Source organism: Jaculus jaculus, chromosome 18 (genome assembly GCF_020740685.1).
Source record: "Jaculus jaculus isolate mJacJac1 chromosome 18, mJacJac1.mat.Y.cur, whole genome shotgun sequence".
Classification (NCBI taxonomy): domain Eukaryota; kingdom Metazoa; phylum Chordata; class Mammalia; order Rodentia; family Dipodidae; genus Jaculus; species Jaculus jaculus.
Genome location: NC_059119.1, coordinates 10,500,066 through 10,519,213, shown reverse-complemented (window position 1 = coordinate 10,519,213; position 19,148 = coordinate 10,500,066). Strand labels below are relative to the sequence as shown.

Genomic DNA, 19,148 nt, shown 5'->3' with positions numbered 1-19,148 from the left:
AGACTATGACTAGGAACAGTACTCATCATTTCCCAAGGACTTCAAGAGAGTGGAAGAGCTGTTGCCTTCCAGAACATCATCATCATTATTATTCTGTTAAGATCCTATATATCCCCTCTACTTGCTTTGAAGTTGCTATGTAGCAAAGGATGACCTTGAACTTCTCATACTTCTGTATCCACCACTTGAGTGCTAGAATTATAGCCATGTACCATCTCACCCAGTTTTATGTGGTGTTGAGGATTGAAGCCAGAGCCTTATGCATGCTAAGGAAGCCCTCCACCAACTGAGCTGCATTTCTCAACACTGTTTTTTTTGTTCTCTCTCACTCTTTCCAAGTCAATAAAATATTTAATGAATTCAAATTATCATTAGCTAAAATTTGTCATCAGTACAAACAGAAAAAATATTGTTAGAAAACTAATAATACAGTCACTGACTCAATATCATAATGCAAAGTTGCACACACAAAAATTGAAGCAGGGTTGAGGAAAAGACTGCTTCAGCTTTTAACTTCAGTTTGGCTCCAGAACCTATGTAAAGCTGGACACGATTAGCACGGGCATCTGTAACCCCGATGCCCTACAGCAATGAGAACTGGAATTAAGAGAATGCTGGCGCACGTGGGAGGATAACTAGTATGGTGTTCCTACGGCAGTAAGAGGGGAGGGAGAGCGCAGCAGAGTGGTGTGCACCTTTAGTCCCAGCACTAGAGGCAGAGGCAGGAGGATCACTGAGTTCAAAGCCACCCTGAGACTACATACTGAATTCCAGGTCAGCCTGGACCCGAGTGAGACCCTACCTTGCACCCGCCCCCTCTGAAAAAAAAAGTTAGAGAGAGACTAATTGAGGGGGGGGGGAATATGAAGGATGGATTTGTGAGGGGGAAGCTGGGAGAGGTTTATTGTTTATAACATGGTTTATTGTCTATAACTATGAAAGCTGTCGACAAAAAAGTTAAAGAAATCAGCTGGGCACAGTGGTGTACACACATAATCCCAGCACTTGGGATGCAGAGGTAGGAGGATTGCTGTGAGTTTAAGCCCATCCTGAGACTACAAAGTGAATTCCCGATCAGCCTGGGCTAGAGAAAGACCCTACCTCAAAACACCAAAAAAAAAAAGCCTCCTTTACCTGATAGTGAAATTCCTTAGAATAGGTATTTCTCCCAGAACTTGGGAGGCAGAGGTAGGAGGATCACCATGAGTTCGAGGCCACCTGAGACTCCATAGTGAATTCCAGGTCAGCCTGGGCCAGAGACCCTACTTCAAAAAACTAAAAAAAAAAGTATTTCAAATTTAAATTCAAATTGAAAACCATATTACTGTATAATTTTTCAAAACCTATGACTTTTAAATATATTTATTTTGGAAGCTGCAGAGATGGCTTAGTGGTTAGGGTGCTTGCCTACAAAGTTTAAGGATGTAGGTTTAACTCCCCAGAATCTACTTGGTGGCACATGTGTCTGAAGTTTATAGTGGCTAGAGGCCCAGGGATGCCCATTCTCTCTACCTGTCTCTATCCCTCTAGTAAATAAAAATATTAAATATATTTAATTTTAAACCTATCTCCTGGGGTTGGAAAGATGGCTTAGCAGTTAAGGTGTTGCGTGCAATGCCTAAGGACCTATATTCTATCTGTCTACAGATCCCATGAAAGCCAGACACACAGAGATGATGTAAGCATAAGGTGGTGCATGCCCACTAGGTGGCACAAGCATCTAGAGTTAGATTACTGTGGCTGAGGCCCTGACACACCAATTCTCTCAAAAAAAAAAATTCCTGACAACATAATCAAATAAAATATACTCTATTTTGGCCTGGAGAGATGGCTTTGCACTTAAGGCCATTGCCTATGAAGCCTAAAGACCCAGGTTTGATTCCTCAGTACCCATTTATGCAAGATACACAAGTTGGCACAAGCATTTGGAGTTCATTCACAGGTGCTGAAGGCCCTAGTGTACCCACTACTTCTATCTGCAACCCTCTTTCTCTCTCACGTCCCCTCTCCTCATTCCCTCTTTCAAATTAAAATATATACATATACTACTAATCTACGTTCTAGAGAGACAATTTAGTGTTTGGGAGTGCTTGGCTCAGAAGCCTGCTGGCCTGAGTTTAGTTCTCCAGTGCCTATGTGAAGCTGGGTATACAACATGGTATATACATCTGGAGTACATTTTGGCAGTGGCATCAGGGAACTCTGGCATACCCATTCCCATTGTTTCTCATATAAATGTTTGTTTGTTTAGATTTTTTGAGGTAGGGTCTCACTGTAGCCCAGGCTGACCTGGAATTCACTATGTACCCTCAGGGTGGCCTTAAAATCAGTGATCCTCCTACCTCTGCTGAGATTAAAGGTATGCACCACCACTCTTGGCTCAGATAGTTTTTCTTAATGTAATCCTTTTTTTTTTTTTTTTTTTTTAAGGTAGGGTCTCAGTCTAGCCTGGGCTGACTTGGAACTCACAGCAATCCAAGTACCTCTTCTGACTGAGTGCTGGGATTAAAGGCGTGCACCACCACTCCTGGCTTAGTGTAATTTATTTTTGAGCTTTTTTTGTTTGTTTGTTTTTCTAAGTAGAGTCTCATTCTAGCTCAAGCTGACCTGGAATTCACTATGTAGTGTCAAGGAGGCCTCGAACTCTAGGCAATCCTTCTCCTACCTGTGCCTGCCAAGTGCTGGGATTAGTTGGAGGCCACCCTGAGACTACATAGTGAGTTCCAGGTCAGTATGGGTCAGAGTGAGACCCTTACCAAAAAAATGAAAACAAAAGAAAAGAAAGACCAGGTTTGGTGGCAGTGCACGCCTTTAATCCCAGCACTCAGAAGGCAGAAGAAGGATTGCCACGAGTTTGAGTCCACCCTGAGAATACAGAGTGAATTTCAGGTCAGCCTAGATGAAAAAAATTATTTTGGAGCTTTGATAAGTTGTATTATTCAACAATAAGATTGGAGAGATAGCTTTGTGATTAAGGCTCTTGCCTGAAACCTAAGGATCCATGTTCAATACCCCAGTACTGACATAAGCCCAATGCACATGGTGATACATGCATATGGAGTTCCTTTGCAGTGGCTGGAGGCTCTGGTACACCCATTCTCCCTCCCCCCTTAAAAATAATGAATACAAATTTAATTTTATTTTTGTGATTTTTCAAGGTATAGGGTCTTGCTCTAATCCAGGCTGACCTGGGATTAATAGTGGTCATCCTCACTCTGCCTCCTCAGTGCTGGGGTTAAAGGTGTATGCCACCACGCCCTGAAAAAATAATATTAAAAAAAAAAAAACAGAATAATAAAAACCAGTCAAGGACTGGAGAGATGACTCAGCGGTTAAGGCACTTGTCTATAAAGCCTACCTAACAAATCAAGTTCAATTCCACACTACCATGTAGGCCAGATGCTCAATGTGTCTGGAGTTTGCAGTGGTTAGAGGCATTGCTGCACGCACACTCTATTTTCTGTGCATGCTGGCACACACCTTTAATCCTAGCACCCCAGAGGCAGAGGTAGGAGGGTCACTGAGTTCATGGCCACCCTAAGACTACATAGTAAATTCCAGGTCAGCCTCAAAAAACAAACAAACAAACAACAACCACAACAAAACCCTGTAAAATTGTCCACACTTGCTGGATAAACAAGTGTTTGGGTAGGTGGTGAATAATTTTTCAAGGCAGGGACTCACTCTAGCTCAGGCTGACCAGAAACTCACTCCTACTTCAAAGCCTCCAAGTGCTGGGACTGAAGGCTAGCACCACTATACCAAATTTGATGTGTTAAAAACTTAAAAGTGTAAAGGTTACCTAATTTACAAACATTAAACCATGCCATGTATTAACCTAAATCACACAGCTGTGATTAAATAGCTGTAGCAGGGTCACCAACACCACCACAACACATTTACAGTACAAGCGTCCAGTATCCTGACCTGGCTGTGATACCGCAGTGGCTGTAAACTGAGTAGCCCATGGCGGATTCTTCTGTCCTCCAAACTGAGCCATGATGGAAGGATAAAAACAACTCCACTTGTTTCTCTTTTATAGCAGCGATCTATAAAGAAAGGATCCATGTTTCAAAGTTCAACCAAATTACAAATGCAAACAGATATTTTAAAGAAATGCTTAATTTATCAAGAAGCATCTGGGGTTCCTTTGCAGCAGCTAGAGGCCCTAGCACACCCACACTCTCAAATAAATAAAAATAAACCTTTTTAAAAAAGCACATTTTCCTACGGGGTGAAAAAAACTAAAAGTAGAAATGAACATTAGAAAAAAAAAAAAAAAGACACAAGCCAGGCGGTAGCGCACTCCTTTAATCCCAGCACTCGGTAGGCAGAGGTAGGAGGATCACTGTGAGTTCAAGGCCACCCTGAGACTACATAGTGAATTCCAGGTCAGCCTGAGCAAGGAGACCCTACCTCGAAAAATCAAAAAGAAAAAGAAAACAACAATGTTTGGCCCACCAGATGACTAGGACCCCGTTTGAAAAGATGATCTGAGGGGTGAATTTAAAAGGAACTTCAATGACCATAAACCGTGACATTTGAAGCCAAGACTGTCTACTGTACTCCCCAGTCGGTACATAGACAACTTTGCAGTCCCAGGAAATACGCCGTTTCTACAATGCAAGGGATCGAGGGGCCACAGGAGTATTTAGGTGTCCACAACGGAAAGTGGGTCGAGGCCCTCGGATCCAAGAAGAGACATCTATGCATACTATCACGTACGTAACGAACATCTCTCTCAACCTGGGCGAGTGACTCGGGCCTTCCTCACCCTGACCCGGCTCCAAGGGAAGGCAAGGCACTGAGGTGGGAGCACGCGCAGCCCAGGAAGAAGCCGTGCGAAGACCCCGCACCCCAAGGTCACCGACAAGCTGGCGTCCCTCGCCCTCTTTCCGCGCATCCCGCCCGGACTTGACATCCATCTTCCACGGGGGGAAGGGGGGGTGGGCCCGGGCTCTGCCGGGCCTCACCCGGCGGAAGGCGGAACCCACTGACCCGCGGGGCTGCGGGGAGGCGACTACCGGGGGACCCTCATCGCCGTCGCCCCCAGCCCATCAGGCCGGAAAGAGAACCCATCCCACCATTCCCCCATCTCTCACACACACACACACGCACAGACCCCAAACGCACGCCGTCGGGGAGCCTCCCCGGGCCCGGAAGAAGCCGGCCCAGGCTGAGCCCGGCGGGATGCCGAGGGTCCGAGGGTCGGCCGAAGGCGGCCGGCCGCACCGCCGCGGACGGAGGGAGCGCGGCGGTGGGGGAAGGGCGGCGCGCGGGCCTGCTCCGACCCGCACAAAAGGGACGGCGCGCGTCCGCCGCTGCCCCGGCTCCCTCGCGATCCGCCCGGTCGTCGGCCTACGCTCGCCCCGGGCGCCACCACCGCGGAACCCCAGCCCTTCCTCTTCACGTCTGAACCACCCGCGGGCTCCGCCGCCCGCAGCTCCAAGCAAACGCTGACCAAGACGTTCACCTGAGTCGGATCCCCGCGACCATCGAAGCCATTTCAAACCCGTCAGCCTCAGGCGCATGCGCCAACTTCACTCTCTCTTTCCCCCCCCCCCCCACGCACACACGGCGCCGGCTCCACGCCGCGCCTCGCTCCGCCAAGCTCCTGAAGGAACGGCGCGCCAGACGTCACGCTCGGCGTGCGCGCGCCCGCTCGCACGCGCGCGGCCCCGAGCGCTACGCGGCGGCGAACGCCCCTGCCAACGGGTTACCTTGCCTTTAACAATACGCTGGGCGACGTCTCCGCGCCGCTCTGAGGAAAAGACGGACGGTGGTGACGTGTGTGGAGAAGAAAATAAAATAAAAAGAATCGTTAGTCACGTGGTCCAGCCAGGTCCGCCGCCATCTTGCGGTCTTTTTTTTCAATTATTAAAAAAAAAAAATCTAGGTCGGGCGTAGAGGCGCACGCCTTTAGTCCCAGCCCTCAGAGGCCCAAGTAAGGAGGATCGCCGTGAGTTCGAGGCCACCCTCAGACTGCATAGTGCATTTCGGGTCAGCCTGAGCTAGGGTGAAACCCTACCGCGAAAAAGTAAATAAATAATCTAGTACAAGTATTTTGGAAGAATGAGTATGTTCTGTGACACCTTACTGGTTTATAGAATTAAGATGAATTTTTTTTTTTTTTTTTGCTGGGGTGGGGGTAAGGGGGGTTCAAGGTAGGGTCTCACTCTAGCCCAGACTGACCTGAAATGCACTATGTAGTCTCAGGGTGGCTTCGAACTCTCCGTGATCCTCCTACCTGGGATTAAAGGCGCGAGCCACCATGCCCGCTTTTTTTTGTTTTTTTAACAGGCAAGGTCTTTTCAACGTAGCCCAGGCCAACCTGGAACGAACTCTAACCAGGCTGGCTGGGAACTCATGGTGATCTTTCTGCCTCAGTATTCCTGGTGCTGGGAATTAAAGAGATGCCAGCAAGATATAATTGTTAATACATACTTCACTAGAGCTGGGCAATCCCAGCACTACTAAGGAGGCAGAGATAGGAGCATCACTGTGAGTTCGAGATCAGCCTGAGACTACATTGTGAATTGCAGGGTTAGAACAAGACCCTACCGCCAAAAAAAAGATTTCTTACATCAAAATTATATATATATAATATAGATGAATGTATATAATAATATATATGTATATATATAATAATGTGTGTGTGTGTGTGTGTATACCAGTAATTTCACTATTTGCACTTCTTTTTTGTCATGAAGTCTGGGTTCTCATCATGCTGTCCTGTCAGGCCTTGAACACCAGGACTCAAGTCATCCACCTGCCTCACTCTCCATAGTAGTAGAGACTATAGGCAAAGATCACTCAGTTTTTGGAGGTAGGGTCTCACTCTAGCCCAGTTTAACATGGAATTCACTAAGTAGTCCCAAGCTGTCCTCAAATATATAAAATATATATATTTCCCCCCCTCTTCTTGAGACAGGTTCTCCCTGTGGTAGCCCTGGCTAGCTCAAATTGTAGATCAAACTTACCTTAAATTTTAGGAAATGAGGCCTGGTGGTGAATGCCTGTAATCCAACAACCCAGAAGGCAGAGGTAAGAGAATAGCTGTGAGTTCTAGGCCACCCTGGGATTACATAGTGAGTTTCTGGTCAGCCTGGGCTAGACTGAGACCATTCCTCATTAAAAAAAGAAAGAAAGAGAGACAGAGGGGGGGGAGAGAGAGAGGGAGGGGGGGAGAGAGAGAGAGAGAGAGAGAGAGAAAGAAAGAAAGAAAGAAAGAAAGAAAGAAAGAAAGAAAGAAAGAAAGAAAGAAAGAAAGAAGGAAAGAAAGAGGGGGCTGAAGAGGTGGCTCCTTGACTAAGGTACCTGCCTTCAAATCCTAAGGAAGAAGATTCAATTCCTCCGTATCCACGTAAAGCCAGACACAAAAGGTGGCCCATATGCCTGGAGTTTGTTTGTACTGGCTAGAGACACTGGCATGCCCATTCATTCTTTTTCTCTCACTCTCAAATAAAAAAAATATTTTTTTAAATTTTTTGAGGAGGACTGGAGGGATGGCTCAGTGGTTAAGATGTTAGCCTGTAAAGCCAAAGGACCCAGGTTCAATTCCCCAGGACCCATGTTAGCCAGATGTACAAGGGGGTACAAATGTCTGCAGTTCCTTTGCAGTGGCTGGAGGCCCTAGCATGCCCATTTTCTCTCTCTCCCTCTTTCTCTGTCAAGTAAATAAATAAAAAAATAAAACATTTAAAGGGCTGGAGAGGGCTGGAGAGATGGCTTAGCGGTTAAGCACTTGCCTATGAAGCCTAAGGACCCCGGTTCGAGGCTCGGCTCCCCAGGTCCCACGTTAGCCAGATGCACAAGGGGGCGCTCGCGTCTGGAGTTCGTTTGCAGAGGCTGGAAGCCCTGGCGCGCCCATTCTCTCTCTCCCTCTATCTGTCTTTCTCTCTGTGTCTGTCGCTCTCAAATAAATAAATAAAAAATTAAAAAATAAATAAAAATAAATAAAAATAAAAAAATAAAGGGTTGGAGAGATGGCTTAGTCGTTAATCGCTTGCCTGTGAAGCCTAAGGACCCTGGTTCGAGGCTCGATTCCCCAGGACCCACATTAGCCAGATGCACAAGGGGGCACATGCGTCTGGAGTTCGTTTGCAGTGGCTGGAGGCCCTGGTGCGCCCATTCTTTTTCCCTCTCTCTATCTGCCTCTTTCTGTCCCTCTCTGTCTCTCTCAAATAAATAAACAAAAATAAAAAAAAATTTAAAAAAAGAATGGGAGAGACTTCCTCTTCCACTTTAAAAAAAAACAAAAACATTAAAAAATTTTTTTAAAGATAATCCTGCCTCCAGAGTATACCTGTAATCCCAGCACTAGAGAAGTACAGGCAGGAGGACCACTGCAAATTGGAGGCCATCATAAACTACACAGTGGGGACAAGTCTCTTTAAACAGGGTTGTGTGTGTGTGTGTGTGTGTGTGTGTGTGAGGCAAAGTTTTATTGGGTAAAAAGAAAGAAAAAGAAAAAGCTGGTGTATCAGGTCTGCATCCCAGCAGTTTTTTGGGTTGGAGAGATGGCTCAGGGATTAGTTAAAGCACTTGCCTAGAAAGCCTAGTGACCTGGGTTTTGGTTTCTCAGCACCCATGTAAAGCCAAATATGCATGCACTTGGAGTTCCTTTGCAGTGTCAAGAGGCCATGATGTCCCTCTCTCTGTCTCTCTCTGCTTGCAAATAGGTAAATAAAAATATTTAAAAAAAAATTTTTTTTGACCAGGTTTGGTGGTGCATGCTTTAAAAAAATCTATTTATTTATTTATTAGAGAGAAAGAAAGGGCATGCCAGGGCCTCTAGCCACTGCATACGAACTGCAAACACATGTGCACCCTTGTGCATCTGGCTTGCATGGGTCCTGGGGAATCAAAACCGGGTCCTTAGGCTTCACAGGCAAATGCTGTAACCGCTAAACTATTTCCCCAGTCCCCAGTGAATGTTTTTAATCTCAGCAATTGGGAGGCAGAGGTAGTAGGATCACTGTGAGTTCAAGGCCAGCCTGAGACTACATAATGAATTCCAGATCAGCCTGAGTGAGAGAGAATGCTACCTTGAAAAACCAAAACAAATAATAATAATATAATAATAATAATAATAATAATTTTTCTTCCTCTGAAGAACAGTCATATACAATTTTTGTTTGAACTCTTCAGTTCTTTTGGTTATATATTGTGCCTTGGAATCTGAGTCTGGGTCATATGATAATTCTATATTTAACTTTCTGAGCAACTATTTTTACAGTGGCTGTACGATTTTATATTCCCACAAGAAATGTGCCACATCCTTACCAAGCCTCATTTCTGTCTGTCTCATTCTCCCTTTCTATCCTCACCAAGATGAAGTGAACTGTCATGGTTGTGTTAATTTGCAGTTCCCTAATACAACTAAAGATTTTGAGCATAATCTCATGCGCTTAGTGGCAACTTGTACAACTTCATTGGAGAAATGTTTATTCATGTACTTTGCAAACACTCAAAGCTTTTGTGTGTGTGTATGGTAAAATATATATAGTATTGGTGATTTCTATTTTATCTTCAGGTTTTTTAAAAATCTTTTATTTATTTATTTGTAAGCAGAGAGAAGACAGAAATAGAGACAGACAGAATGGCCACTCCAAGGCTTCTAGCCTTTACAAACTCCAGAAGGATGTGCCACTTTGTGATCTGCCTTTATGTGAGTACTGGGGAATCAAACCAGGGTCATTAGGCTTAGCAGGCAAGCGCCTTAATGAGTGAGCCAGCTCTCCAGCCTTCTCCTCCTCCTCCTCCTCACCTCTTCTTCTTCTCCCCCCCGCGCCTCCTTCTTCTTCTTCTTTTTTTTGAAATAGGGTCTGGCTCAAGCCCAACCTGACATGGAATTCCCTATGTAGTCTCAAGGTAGCCTAGAACCCAGAGAGATCTTCCTATCCCTGCATCCAGAGTGCGACTGCTGTGACTAAACGCTGGAGTTTGTTTACAGTGGCTGGAAGCCCTGGAACACCTATTTTCTGTCTCTTTTCTTGCAAATGGCATTTTTTCTTCTCCTCCTCCTCCTCCTCCTTCTTTTTTGTCTCTTTTTGTTTGTTTGTTTTTTCCAGGTAGGGTCTCACTCTAGCTCAGGCTATGTAGTCTCAGGGTGGCCTTGAACTCATAGTAATCCTCCTACCTCTGCCTCATGAGTGCTGTGATTAAAGGTGTGTGCCACCATACCCGACTTTATTTATTCTTTTATTATTATTTTATTTTTTGACAGAGAGGGAGAAAGAAGAAGAGAGACAGACGGAGGGAGAGAGAGAATGGGCATGCCAAGAACGAACGTCAGACGTATAAGCCCCTTTGTGCACATCTGCGACATTGCACGCTTGTGTCACTTTGCGTCTGGCTATAGGTGGGGCCTGGGGATTTCAACATGCATTCTTAGGCTCCCCAGGCAAGTGCCCTAAATACTAAGCAATCTCTTCAGTCTCACTCCCCCCCCTTTTTTTTTTTCCCAAGATAGGGTCTCACTCTAGTCCAGGGTGACCTGGAGTTCACTCAGGGTGGCCTCAAACTCACGGTGATCCTCCTACCTCTGCCTCCCAAATGTTGGGATTAAAGGTGTGCATTGCCATGCCCGGCTTTTTAAAATATTTTTATTTATCAGAGAGAGAGAGAGAAAAAGGCAAATAGAGAGAGAATGGGCACAACAGGGTCTCTAGCCATTGCATACAAACTCCAGATACATACACTACCATATGCATCTGGCTTACGTGGGTACTGGGAAAGCAAACCTGGGTCCCTAGGCTTCACAGGCAAGTGCCTAAACTGCTAAAACATCTCTCCTGCCCTGTTTTTGTTTTTATTTTTTTTTAATATTTTTATTTATTTGCAAGAAAAGAGACAGAAAATAGGTGTTCCAGGGCTTCTAGCCACTGTAAACAAACTCCAGACACATGCGCCACTTTGTGCATCTGGCTTTACTTGGGTACTGGGGAATCAAACTCAGGTCATTAGACTTTGCAGGCAAGCACCCTAAACTGCTGGACCACCTTTCCTGCCCTGTTTTTAATTGTTTTAAATATTATTTATTTACTTGACAGAGAGGGGGAGAGAGAGAGAGGGAAGGAAGGAGAGAAAATGGGTGCACCAGGGCCTCCAGCCACTGCAAAGGAACTCTAGACACATGCACCCCCTTTTGCATCTGGCTAACATGGGTCCTGGGGAATTGAACCAGGGTCCTTTGGCTTTGCAGGCAAATGCCTTAACCTCTAAGCCATCCCTCCAGGCCCTGTTTTTAATTTTTTTAAAGATATTCGTTCACTCCAGCAAGATTTACCTGGAACTCGGTCTGTTTCCGCAAGCTGGCATATAACTCAGAGCAATCCTCCTATCTCAGCCTCCAAATGCTGGGATTTGAGACTAAATATATGTCCCAGCTGATCTTGAACTCCCTAGCCTCCTACCTCTCTGCCTTTTCTTCAATTTCCTACTGTCATGTGACACCACAACCAGCCAGTAATTTACATCCTTCAAAAGTATTCATCTCAACTGGGCATGGTGGCACACGCCTTTAATCCCAGCACTCAGGAGGCAGAGGTAGGAGGATTGCCATGAGTTCGAGGCCACCCTGAAATTCCATACTGAATTCTAGATCATCCTGGGCTAGAGTGAGACCCTACCTCAAAAAAAAAAAAAAAAAAAAAGGTGTGTGCCACCACACCCAGCCAAGTTCACCTTGTATCTAAAATAAATTATTGCAAAGCAAAAAAAAAAAAAAAAGAAAAAGAAAAAACAACCAAAAAAAAAAAAAAGTATTCACCTCTAGCTGGATGTGGTGGTACATGCCTTTAATTCCAGGCCTAGTCCGGAGGATTGCCATGAGATCAAGGCCACCCTGAGACTACATAGTGAATTCCAGGTTAGCCTGGGCTATAGTGAGACCCTATCTCAAAAAAAAAAAAATAATATATATATATATATATATATATATATATATAAAAAGAAAAAAAGGGAGGGAGAGAGAGAAAGAATATTTCACGAAACAGTTTTGACTAGAAGAGAAATATTGCTGTTAGAATAAACTATGGGCCTGAAAAACAGGTTTTGTTTTACTTTCCCAACTAGTACATATTCAGATACTGATAGGATCCAGTGTTAAAGGAGAGATTTCATTTTCATCGTAGAGAGAAGAAACTGTCGCCTTCATCAGGCCTGATGGGACAGGTAACAGAGGAGGCCCCTATACGTGGAGGACTCCGCCTCTGGTGGCAGGAAGAGGATGCAGAAGAGACAAGCAGAAAGTGAAGGTAGGCTTACAAACTACAGAGGGTAAAAATCTACGATTTCTAATTCGTAGCTGAAGAAAAAAGGTTGTCAATATTTGTGAACAAATGGTATTCAAAGATACAGACTTCACTGAGTGGATCAGGCTCAAATCAAAAGCAATTGTGACTTTGTGCCTAACCTTGAACATCAGAGTTGGGACACTGCCAGAATACCATGGGACTTTTGGACAATCCAACCTCAGTAAGATGAAAGGCTTCCAGGCCATACGCCTAGTGGTTGTCTCTTTCGCCACCAAAGAACTTATGGAATCACACTTTCTGTCCACTAGTAGACTAATTTGATGCTTATAGTAATCCCCAAAGAAAGCTATTATTTTCACATTGAGGAAACACATCATTCATCCAGGCATAAAGTGGTGGAGCTAGGAAGAGATTCTTTTTGTGTGTGTGTGTGTTTTTTGAGGTAGGGTCTCATTCATGGTGATTCTCCTACCTCTGCCTCCCAAGTGTTGGGATTAAAGGTGGGTGCCACCATGCCCGGCTTGAGATTCCTTTTAATCTTAAATTTTTTGAGGTCAGATCTTACTCTAGCCCAGGCTGACCTGGAAACTCACTCTTCAGTCTTGTAGTCCCAGGAGGCTGGCCTTGAAGAACTCACAGCATTCCTCCTTTCCTCTTACCTCTGCCCCTTGAGTACTAAGATGAAAGCCATGGCCACCACAAATAGCCTAAAACAGTGACTTTTTTTTTGTTGTTATTTTTTGGTTTTGTTTTTTGAGGTAGGGTCTCACTGTAGCCCAGGCTGACCTAGAATGCACTATGTAGTCTCAGGATGGCCTTGAATTTGTGGCAATCCTCCCACCTCTGTCTACCTTTCCTTTGATTCTTACATTCTTTCCACTACCTCTTCTGCTTCCACAATGGATCCTGAGCCTTGAAAGGTGTGATTGAAATATTGCAGTGCTGAGCACTCCTGTCACTTCTTCTCAGCACCATGATGCCTTTGGAGTCATCACAAAGTCACTGCCATTTCAAAAGAGAAGGTTCTCTACCAAAAGTGAGTGTTGGGATTAAAGGTGTGAGCCACCACATCAGGCTTTGAAATGAAACAGTGTTCTTAACAACCACATTTCTTTCTATTTCTAAAAATATTTTATTTTTATTTATTTGAGACAGAGAGAGAGAATGAGCATGCCAGGGCCTCCAGTCACTGCAAACAAATTCAGATGCATGCATCACCTTGTGCATCTGGCTTACATAGGAATTGGGGAAATGAACCTGGATCCTTATGTTTCATAGTCAAGAGCCTTAACTGCTAAGCCATCTCTCCAGCATCTTAACAATCACATTAAAAAAAATTTTTTTTTGTTTTTTTCTTAATTGTTTATTTATTTATTTGAGAGTGACAGAGAGTGAGGCAGATAGAGATATATAGAGAATGGGCACACCAGGGCCTCCAGCCAGTGCAAACGAACTCCAGATGCGTGTGCCCCTTTGTGCATCTGGCTAAGGTGGGTCCTGGGAAATTGAGCTTCAAACCGGGGTCCTTAGGCTTCACGGGCAAGTGCATAACTGCTAAGCCTCTCTCCAGCCCAACAATCACATTTTAATATTGATCCAGGTGCATGTGCATTGGCTCACAACGTATTCCCAGCAGTCTGAAGGCTGGGGCAGGGGATTTTTTTTAATAACTTCCATAATTGTAAACAATATCCCATGGTAATTCTCTCCCTCCCCCGACTGTCCTCTTTGAAATTCCACTTTCCATCATATCCCCTTACCCTGTCAATCAGTCTCTCTTTTATTTTTGATATGATCTTTTCTTCCTCTTATGATGGTCTTGTGTAAGTAGTGTCAGGCACTGTGAGGTCATGGATATCCAGGCCTTTTTGTGTCTGGAGAAGCATGTTCTAAGGAGTCCTACCCTTCCTTTGGCTTTTACATTCTGCCACCTCTTCCTCATTGGACCCTGAGCTTTGGAAGGTGTGACTGAGATATAGCAGTGCTGAGCACTTCTGTCACTTCTCAGCACCATGATGCCTTCAGAGTCCTCACAAAGTCACTGCCATTTGAAAAGAGAAGGTTCTGTACCAAAAGTGAGAGTAGCATTAATATATAGGTATAAACATTAAAAGGGCTTACTGGGCAGTTTGATGAGTATAGTATATACATTTAGCCAGACAGTAGAAGACATTACACTCCTAGGGGTCATGACTACCCCTGTTGTAGGTTTTCAGTATCAGGGATGTATTCCCTCCCATGAAGCAGGCCTCCAGTCAAATTAGAGGGCAGTTGGTTCCCCCATGACAGACGTGCCATTATTGCACCTGATGGCTCATTTGGCCTAGCTGGTCCAATATAAGGCTTGCAGTGTCCACTGTTGGTTATCTTCACTAGAGATTTCTGTCTCCCATTGAACTGCATGCAGCGTGTTTTTTTTTTTTTCCCAGCTTTCTGTCAGCTGGTCTACATGGAGGAGATTTTCAGCTAAGCTCCAGTAGGGTTTTTCAGTGACCTTGCAGCCCAAGTATATGGAATCTTCAGTAATACAGTCTTACCATCTATGCCTTGTGGGAAACCAAGGGCCTCGGCAATGACCTGTAATGTTTTGGGGGCACTAGGGACCTCCCTGGCCAATAATTCACTGGAAGATATTCCATCCCTGGCACTGAAAGTTTTCTAATAACATATGGCTCAGCCTGAGTACACTTTGAAGCCCTGTTTAAAAAATAAACAACCAAAAAAACACCCTCGCGCCCCCCCCCCCAAAAAAAACCCTGGAAATGACAATGAATCAATAGAATAGAGGCCTAGTTCACTATACTTCCCTGACACCATTTATATGTACAGCCAAATGTGAACAGAAGTTTGCAATCCCAACACATCAGAGGCTGAGGCAGGGGGATAACCTTGAATTTCATGCCAGCCTGGGATACATAGCTCAGCTGTTAAGAGGGCCTGAATTTAATCCCTAGCATAGACCTAAAAATGCCATGCAGGGCTAGGCACATCTGTAACCTCAGTCCTGTGGACAGTTGAGAGAGAACTGGTGGGGCTTACAGATCAGCCATCCTTACTGAAAATGGCTGCTGCAGATCCAGTGAGAGACTTCATCTCAGGGAAATAAGGCAGAACCGCAGTAGATGACACCAGGTGTTCTGCTCTAACCTCCACAGCACACATGCAGGAAAATATGTGGTTTTCATGTGAGTGTACCTCATTACCAGGGTTGGTCATATGGGAGGAGGCAGACTATTAAGGACACTACAGTAGTTTTTGGGTTAATGGAACCTTCTGAGCTATGCACACAGTGGACACTCTACCATCTGTGGTAATTAGACACTTCATATATATCAAGTGGAACGAAGAATCAGTACTTTTTTGCAAAAACATTTTTTATTTATTTCCAAGCAGAGAGATAGAAGAGAGACAGAATGAACTCACTAGGGCCTTCAAAGGAACTCCAGATGTATGCACCACTGTGTATTTGGCTTTATGTGGGTACTAGGGAATTTAACCCAGGTCTTTACGCTTTGACAGTAAATGCCTTACTCGCTTAGCCATCTCTTCAGCCCTCAATACCACTTTATTCCCTGAGGTAGGATCTTACTCTTGCACGGAATGACTGGAAATCCACTCTGTAGTCCCAGGCTGGCCACAAACTCTTAGTAATACTCCTACCTCTGCCTCCCAACTGCTGGGATTAAAGACATGCAACATTACACCAGGCAAGAATCAATACTTAAAAAAAAGATTTTATTTATTTGAGACAGAGAGGGGGAGAAAGAGAGAGAGATAGAAAGAGAATGGGCACACCAGAGCCTCTAGCCGTTGCAAACAAACTCCAGACACATGTGCCACCATGTGTGTCTGGTTTACATGGGTCCTTAGGCTTTGCAAGCATGCACCTTAACCACTAAGCAATCTCTCCAGCCCAATCCTTTATTTATTTTTATTTGTTTATTAGAGACATAGTGAGAATAAATGCACCAAGGCCTCCAACCACTGCAAAGGAACTCCAGACCAGACACATGTACCACCTTATGCACCTGGCTTATGTGGGACCTGGAGAATTGTACCTGGGTCCTTAGGTTTCACAGACAAGTGCCTTAACCACTAAGCCATCTCTCTAGTCCAAGAATCAATACTTTTTTGAACCTTATGCATGCTAAGCTCTTTTACTACCACACCCTAGCATGGGTTTTATATGAGTAAGTACAAGATCCATATATTTAGTGATCTCTAAATAATAATTAGTGTTTTCTAATTAAAATGTGAATTTGTTGGATATTAAAACTATAATATGATTTTGGAGGAAAGAAAAATTAGGCCACAAGGTGCAAAATAGAAGTATAAAATTTATTTAAAACCACCCACAAAGTTCTGTGTAATCAGGAATGGTACAATTCGCAATAGTTTTTTTAAAAACTCATGACAAAATTTAAAATATATTTTCAATTACAGTATTCATTTAACCTTATTCAGATAGAACAATTTTTTGAAAAAAAAAATTATACTCTAAACAAATGAGACACACAAGGAAAATAGACAATTTCCACAACAATCTTTACATGTATGTTTCAATACTAGCATATTTCAATAAATTTTGCTACATAAACATGAAATCATGTACAACTGCTGTGCACCAAAATTTAGCTTAATTAGATCTTTCAAGTAACATGCAGCTCCAACTCACAGGTCTTCAAGTACTGCTAGGAAGTGTTCCCTTGTCTACAGAGGACTGCATGGCCTGTTGTCTTAAATCTATTAGAAGATTATCTCTTTCCCTTCTACATGGTGAAGTGCTTTCTTTTTCTGTTTCCCTCATAGATTAAGAATGAGAACAAATATTTTGTGGAATTTTAAAAGCATTTCCTAAAAATAAAAAAAAACTTAGTGAATGATATTTATTACAGTAGGTTGCAAAAAGTAAAAACCTCCCAAGGCAGAAACTCAAAAGGGAAAACTAGCTGTGCGTGGTGGCGCACACCTTTAATCCCAGCATTTGGGAGGATGAGGTAGAAGGATCGCTGTGAGTTCGAGGCCAGCCTGAGACTACATAGTGAATTTCAGATCAGCCTGGGCTAGAGCGAGACCCTACCTCGAAAAACTAAAAAAATAAAATAAATAAATAAGAAACGTAAAAATTAAACACTAAATATGTTCCACAGAAAAATCAGGAAGATACAAGGAATATCGACTTAGAATATTAACTATTTCTCTGTTGAGAATTCAGTACTCCTGTATTTCCCCATGATGAAGAATCTGAGTATCTGACCTGTCCTCTACCATAAGCAATTTTTCATTTTGCTGAAAACCATGGTAATGATTTGCTTGTGAATTTACTCTGTACATCACCATATAGAATGAGAGAAAATGCATAAACTAGAAATGCATGTTGTGCTCTCTCTGCTATATGACCTTACAAGCTTCACTTGAGGGAACACTTCATGGTTTCCTAGTAATCAAATATGACCAGTCCACCCATACATCACAATGCAAAAGCTGCCCTTTGTTTTAACTATAAAATCATTTCTGGAAAAATATTTCTCTTAAGCACCTATCACAATGCTCTCTCTGTAAAGACTAAAAAAAATATGACCATACATTGCAATAAAAATATTTAATCTTTCTAAAGAGCTGTTTTTGTAAAGTCATATATTATTAACCATTTATTATAATACAAACATCACTGGTGAGGACATGAAGTTACTGAGCTCACCAAAGTCAAAATAAATGGATTCTTATTTGAATATTAAATTATTTGACCCATGTCTTCCCCCTCTTCTGTGACTCAGGATGAATTCACGAGATAGTCAAAATATCATGTCTCTTTATATGTAGAGGTTACTATAAAGAGATCACTGAAAACTTTACAAATACAGCCCAGTGTTTGTCTAGCCTCTCTAAGCAAAGGTATGTTTAACTTCTGATCCACAGATCTTTTTGTGGCTAAAAGCATAATAGCGACAAACAACAAACTGAAGACAAAATACAGACAATACTATTTTTAGAAATCCCAACAATTTTGCATTTTATCTTAAGAGGATTGGAGCTAGAATTTTTTGCCTTAGCACCATTTCCTTCAAGAAACCTGCCTTTCAGTAGACTGAACAAATATATTTAACTTTGAGGTGCTGATCTCTAGTCTTTTTTAAAAGTACTATTTAAAAAATTATCTTACAGAAAAATTTAGATTATTTCTGTTTTAATAGTAAGGAGAGATTCTGTAGTTTTACAAGTTTTGTTCATGTTGTCACAACTGAGCAGGTAGCTCAAGCCTGAGATCCCAGAATGAGGCAGCAGCGCTGCCAGAAGCTACAGGACAGCCTAAGCCACCGTGAGACACCGCCTCACAGACAAAAGCTGTGTGATGGCTCACGCCTTTCATCCCAGCACTTGGGATGCTGAGGTAGGAGGACTGCAATGAGTTCAAGACCAGCCTGGGCTGTCAAAGTAAGTTCCTGGTCAGCCTGGGCTAGAATGAGACCCTGGATTAAAAAAAAAAAAAAAAAAAAAAAAAAGCCAGGTATGGTGGCACACACCTTTAATCCCAGCACTGTGGACGCAGATACATATGAGGATTGCTATGGGTTCCAGGCCAGCCTGAGATAACATAGTGAATTCTAAGTCAGCCTGGGCTAGAGAGTGAGCAAAGCAATCTGATAGCCTAAATTATTACAAAGTACAGGAGATACAATTTACTTACTGCTTATGTGTGTGAGAGAAACAGACAGGGTCTCATGTATTCCAGGTGGCCTCAAATTCATTATGTATTAACAAATGCTGGTCTTGAACTCCACGCCCCTTGCCTCCACCTCCCAAGAGCTAGGATTACAGATCTGTGCTACTAAATTTGGTTAGAGATCTTAATTTGCATTATGGTATTTTCCTCCCCAAATAGTACCT

The 19,148-nt window shown here is 43.4% G+C and overlaps 1 protein-coding gene and 1 long non-coding RNA gene across 3 annotated transcripts in view; one reads left to right on the top strand and one right to left on the bottom strand.

Moving 5' to 3' along the window:
- The window catches only part of Ccar1 (cell division cycle and apoptosis regulator 1), a 55,253-nt gene extending 49,698 nt beyond the window's left edge, over positions 1 to 5,555 (bottom strand). For both annotated transcript variants that reach the window (XM_045137538.1, XM_045137539.1), the window contains exons 1-2: positions 5,474 to 5,555; positions 3,928 to 4,049 (exon numbers count right to left, since the gene is read on the bottom strand). In XM_045137538.1, the coding sequence (XP_044993473.1) occupies positions 3,928 to 4,000 (73 nt within the window). In that variant the 5' untranslated portion in view covers positions 4,001 to 4,049; positions 5,474 to 5,555. The remainder of the gene's footprint in view (positions 1 to 3,927; positions 4,050 to 5,473) is intronic.
- Positions 5,556 to 9,614: 4,059 nt separating this feature from the next.
- Positions 9,615 to 19,148, top strand: part of LOC123455768 — a 28,926-nt gene continuing 19,392 nt past the window's right edge. The window contains exons 1-2 of the long non-coding RNA XR_006634125.1: positions 9,615 to 9,670; positions 12,138 to 12,260. This is a non-coding gene — a long non-coding RNA (uncharacterized LOC123455768). The remainder of the gene's footprint in view (positions 9,671 to 12,137; positions 12,261 to 19,148) is intronic.